Genomic DNA, 6,309 nt, shown 5'->3' on the forward strand with positions numbered 1-6,309 from the left:
TTATCGAGGGCCTAAGATATGGAACAGCTTTAAAATTAAATATTATAGTGAATAGTTATAACAATAAAAAATATAATGAAATCAGTAAACTATTTTAAATTTAAAACAAGAAGTTTTGAAAGTTTTCTGTTGACGCTTTGTTATATTTTTTGCAGATTTAAGTGCGATGGCTGATAGCATAGTTAATAAAATAAAATAGTAATAAAATTTAAATTTAAAGTTTAAAATAAAATTTAAGGCTTTAGTTGTTACATTTTTTACTATAAAATAATACAACTATAACAATTTTTAAAAAATCAAAAAAACATTTTTTTTTGATTTTTTAAAAATTGTTATAGTTGCCTTTTTAAACGAATTTTGAAAAAACAAAAAATGAGCTTCAGAATAGTGTCGAATAAAAAGGCCTAGTGAAGCAAAAAAAAGGAACAGCGTCGGAAAAGGATTTAATGAATAGTGTCGAAAACAAAAAAAGAAATAACTAGTTAGCTACTTTTTGGAGACCACAAGTTATTTTGGTCTCCAAAAAGTAGCTAATTGCTACAAGCTAGGCTGATACTACGAGAATTAATTTCAGCGCGGTACTACCAGGGATGTTGCAACTCTTTCCAATAAAGTAAGCCCTACTACTATGTCACAACCGCATTAAAAAAAGTTTAAGTGCAAAAAACAGTTTGCATAATTCATTTACTATGAATTATGCAAATTGTTTTGGAACATGAAACCTTTTTTATGTACGTCAACAGTTATTATGATTTAATCAAGTGTAATAATGAATATTTATATTTATATGAATGAATGATATAAATGAATATATATATATATATATATATAAATATTGGGTGATGGTTTAAGCGCTTGCTTTAGAATTAAGAGGTACAACGTTCAATTCCAGCTCTGGTCATATTTTCGTCATAAGTTCTCCGGTGCTCAATAAAAAGACCGTATGTACTATTTGTAGCACTTAAGAAAACAGATAAATGAATAAAACTTAATTCATATAAAACATCATACATGTTTTGCAGTACCACATATAAATAATGCAAAAAACAAATTATTTATTGTGTAAATGTTAAAACTGTATCATAGGAAATGTTAACACTGCATCATAGGAAATGATAACACTGCATCATAGGAAATTTTAACACTGCATCAGAGGAAATGCTAACACTGCAACATAGGAAAAAAGAAAAATCATTAAAAATGAGTATGCAATTTGTTTTGTATTTCTCATAATAATAATGATGATAGATTCAGACCAGAAGGTCTGCGGTTTAAAGCCGGCTCTATATATTCAGATATACATAGCCGGCTCGGTAAGGAATTTGGTAAGGAAGAATTGGTAAGGAAGAAGGCGTAAACTTCCTAGTTAAATGATACTCCATGGTGCTCTGTGATAAGACCATTAGGACTTCTTGGAGCACCTACATAAAGAATAATGAAATAAACAGTCCTGCGCTTCAGGATTAGCTGAGATTACCTTCAGTATTAGCTTAGATTAGTATAATTAGGTGAAATAAACTTTAGGATTAGTTGAGATTAGCTTCAGGGTTAGGTGAAATATCTTTTAAAAAAAGCATGCTGTTTCACATAGAACATGAGTCTGTATAAAGATAGGCGATACTAAACTCATTGTTAAAAAATAATTTATATACTCATTTAATGACTAAAAAATTCTAATAGACCTCTTTAAAATTCCGATAATATTGTGCGCGCGCATATTTAATAGCACGTTGTGGTCCCTTATGAAAGAAAGTAAATACACAGATATATTATGAAAGCATTCTTGAAAGAAACAGTTGTTCACATGAGGTTTCTTTTCTTTTTTTTTAAATAAAGACATCGATTTTGCTTTATTTGAGTTTATTTTAACTATTTTAAGTCTAAATTTACATTATTTATATAATTATACTTTTCATATGTTTGTATTATATAATTATAAGTTATATAACTATAATCTTTATATGTTTGTGTTATAGAATATATATGAAAGAAATAAAAGCTCTTAAAAAGTGTGGAAATGATAGTCGTGCATTTCCGCACTTTTTAAGAGCTGATGTGTGTGTGTGTGTGTGTATGTGTGTGTGTGTGTGTGTATAATATATATATATATATATATACAATATATATACTTATATATGTGTGTATATTTACATATATGTGTGTATATATATATACATATATATATATATATATATATATATATATATATATATATATATATATATATATATATATATATATATATATATATATATATATATATATATATAATATATTACCATTATTTTATTATTTTGCAATCTTTTTTCCTGAAAGCTCATTTTTATAATCAATATTAAATATTATTAAGAGCTTTTACACTCAGCGTACAAATTAGTTTGTTGTTTTTTTCCTTGAATACCAATATTATATAACAAAAACATATAAACAGTTTAGATTTTAGATTTAAAATGGTTAAAATAAACTTATATAAAGCTAAATCAATGTCTTTTTTATGAAAAAATTAAAAAAATCTCAAGTAAACAACTGTTTCTTTCAAGGTTATTATCTTAATTTATATGCGTATTTACTTGTTTTCAAGCGATTCTGCGCATAAAGAACCATGATGTACTACTAAATATACGTGCGCATGAAATTATCGGAACTGTGAAGACGTCTATTGCCATAAATATTCTCTTTGGTGAGAATTACAATACAATAGCAACCTCTACGAATAAAGACAAGTACCTACTTCTACTTAAATGTAAATCACTGGCAGCAAAATTTACTCACACCTTATGTAAGGTTTTTGTCAAGGAAGGCTGTAATTTTGTTTTTTAAATATTTTAATTATTTATGAAATAAAAATATTATGCAGTTTGTCAGTTTTTATTGTATTATTTGTCACACTTAAATAAGTTTGCGCTTATTCGCACATTTAACACTAATCGCGTTAAAGTAGGATTCTATATAAACTTGTACTTCAGTCAATGGTTGTTTACAGTTAAAAAAGTTTTTGGCCGCGGTTTCCATCCGGGACCCATATGGGTTTGTCTACCGTGTTACCCGTATGAGTCCCAAATAAATTCCAACTATTAACCCGTAAGGGCCCTATATAAAAAGCCCTCCGGGATTCCGGAGGTATTTGCCCGCGGTTTCCATCTGGGCCCCATATGGGTTTCCCCTAAGAACTATAGCAAATCTTGCAAAACTACTTTAAAAATTTTAAAAATATAAAAGAGAAACTATATAATTTTATATGCTTATTTATTTCGAATAAAAAGCAAATTAAAATTACATTTTTGTTGAGTAACTTTCTAAACAATTCTGTAATCATGTATCATCTGTCTTCGCGGTTGTCTCTAAATTAAAAGCTTTTAAATCGTTGTTAAAACTGCTTCTTTAAGCAACTCTTTCTTGATAGAATATCTTGTTTCAATGAGTGCTGTAAAAAAAATATGTATATATATTTTATAATAATATATTAGCATATTTATACTTTAAGATATTGTAAGATTTTTAAAAAACACTCTTCAGATAAAAAATGTATTTTCTCACAATATTTCAATCGTAATAATTGGAGGAAATATCAACCATTAAGTTGGTAATCTCAAATAATTCCCTACATCAGTCTCACACAGTCATTCCAATAAACAAGCCTGTATATCATTATTATTAAAATCATATTTACAAACCTTTCATAATTATTTATTAAAACTCCAGATACATTCTGGTTGTTTCTAGTCAATTCTAGTCAAACATCAGCATGCAAATAATGCCCACAGTCATTGTTTATCTACTGTAAATCATCAGAAATATTCTCAACTCTTATGCTGCAAGAAAATGGAAAAAACAACTAAGTATTATACATATAATATTACTAGATATAATAAAACCTATATATATATATATATATATATATATATATATATATATATATATATATATATATATATATATATATATATATATATATATATATATATATATATATATATATATATATATATATATACATATATATATATATATATATATATATATATATATATATATATATATATATATATATATATATATATATATATAGTTGACTATATGTTTGACTAGAATTGACTAGAAACAACCAGAATGTATCTGCAGTTTTAATAAATAATTATGAAAGGTTTGTAAATATGATTTTAACAATAATGATATACAGGCTATATCATATTGTTATATATATATATATATATATATATATATATATATATATATATATATATATATATATATATATATACACACATATATATATATATATATATATATATATATATATATATATATATATATATATATATATATATATATATTTACATATAGTATACATATATATAACGTTGAATATTTATACAAACTTACACTGTAATTTACAGTTCATACACATTTGCTATAACCTATACATCAGTTATAACTGTTACAACTTACTTTACAACTGCTATAACTTATAATAACTTACAACAGTTACAGTTATAACTTACAGTTCATAAATATATATTTTTAATTATATGAACTTACAGTTCATATAAAATATAATTTATATATATATTTTTATAAATTTTATTTTATATGAACTGTAAGTTTATATAAAAATCATTTCCTTTATAAGGACAAAATGTTATTGAATCACCTTCATAATATTAAAAGCCCTTTGCCAAGAATTTATGCCACAAAGAAAGTAAAACAAAAATAAAAATATCAATTTTTTATTGTGTTTTTATTGCCCGTTCCTCGTTTCTTAAAACTTAATAATAAGGGTCTTTGTCTCGTAAAAAGTTTATTTAAATACCAATACTAAGACAATTCCATTATAGTCTTGAAATGTTTCAAGACATATCAATACTTTTTCAAAGTGGTCTTGTTACATAAAAAAAATCTCAAGAAAATCAAGACTTGACAAGACTTTTCAAGACCAAAAATTAAGTCTTGAAATTGTTTTCTAAATTACAAGACTTCAAGTGCATTTTTCTTTTAAAAATTTGGAAAGGAATTATTTTTTTTCTCAAAATATTTATTTATCATATTTTTTCACAAAAAAATCATAGAACTGTTTTCAGTATGTAAATGTTTAGTTTTAACTTGAACTGATTAACATCCCATAACAGGTGATGCGGAAGTTGTCGGACAAATCCTAATTTCATTATTTGAGCATAATAATTAGTTTTTGTGGTTTTATGCGTAGGCATAAACGTTCTATAAAATATAAACTTTATTATTTGAAACACAATTATTTAAAATGAGGTTAAATGCAGCTGAACGAGAATCTTTTCGAAAGCGACTAAAAATGTTTTTTGTAAATAAACCTAATATAAAAAAAAAAAAATCGTAAATCATTTTGAAAAGAAAGGATTAGCTCGAAGTACAATATATGATAACCTAAAAAGACTTAAAACTGTTCAATCGTTTTTTGATAGAAAGCACCCTGGTCGTCCGACATCCTGGACTAGAGAAAAGAAAGCCGAATTAACGGGACTTGTCAACAATCGAAAAGGGGTCAGTCAGAGAAAAATAGGTATTAAATTCGGTGTAAATCAATCGACAATTGGTCGTCAGTTAAAAAAAATAAATATTAAATACAGAAAACGTGAAAAGACTCCAAAATACACTATAGACCAACAAATAAAGGCAAAGAAAAGAAGCAGGAAACTATTTAACCAACTCTATAACACAAAATCGCTTCTAGTCATCGATGACGAAAAAAAACTTTTGTTTTGCAGGGAACAACATGCCTGGAATTTCTGGATACTTCACAAACAACAAAAAGACATGCCCAGAAAGTGTTCGTTTTATAGGAAAAGAGAAATTTCCAAAAAAATTATTAATTTGGATAGCCATATCTGGCCGTGGTATGTCCGAGCCATTGTTTCGCACTTCCAAGGCTGAAGCGATCAATTCATCAATCTATACTAATGAATGTTTAGAAAAACGACTTCTTCCATTTATTCACAAGTATCATGGAGACTTTAACTATTTATTTTGGCCAGATTTAGCAAGTCTCATTATTCTAAAGATTCTCTAAATTGGATAGACCAATATGTCTTTTACGTTGATAAAGAATCCAATCCCCCAAATGTGCCTCAAGCACGACCAATTGAAAATTTTTGGGGACATTTGGCACAGAAGGTTTACGAGGGAGATTGGCAAGCTTCAACAGAGCAAGTTTTGATTGATCGCATTAAACTAAAACTACAAGAAATTGATTTAAACTTTTTACAGTCGCATATGAAAGGCGTCAGAGCAAAATTGAGATCAATTGCAGATGGTGGTGTTTTTTCATATAAAAAATAA

At 26.3% G+C, this 6,309-nt stretch overlaps 1 protein-coding gene across 1 annotated transcript; it reads left to right on the top strand.

Moving 5' to 3' along the window:
* The first annotated feature begins 5,746 nt into the window (after window positions 1-5,746).
* Window positions 5,747-6,309, top strand: LOC136074294 (uncharacterized). Its single transcript, XM_065786600.1, has 2 exons — window positions 5,747-5,970; window positions 6,012-6,309. Exons 1-2 carry the CDS (start codon window positions 5,747-5,749, stop codon window positions 6,307-6,309), a joined length of 522 nt encoding a protein of 173 aa, XP_065642672.1.

Source organism: Hydra vulgaris, chromosome 01 (assembly GCF_038396675.1).
Source record: "Hydra vulgaris chromosome 01, alternate assembly HydraT2T_AEP".
Classification (NCBI taxonomy): domain Eukaryota; kingdom Metazoa; phylum Cnidaria; class Hydrozoa; order Anthoathecata; family Hydridae; genus Hydra; species Hydra vulgaris.

Coding starts and splice junctions, on each gene's coding strand:
- LOC136074294 (XM_065786600.1), top strand. CDS start 5,747: ATGCCTGGAATTTCTGGATACTTCACAAACAACAAAAAGACATGCCCA. Junction 5,971..6,011: donor CTTCTTCCATTTATTCACAA/GTATCATGGAGA, acceptor GGCCAGATTTAG/CAAGTCTCATTATTCTAAAG.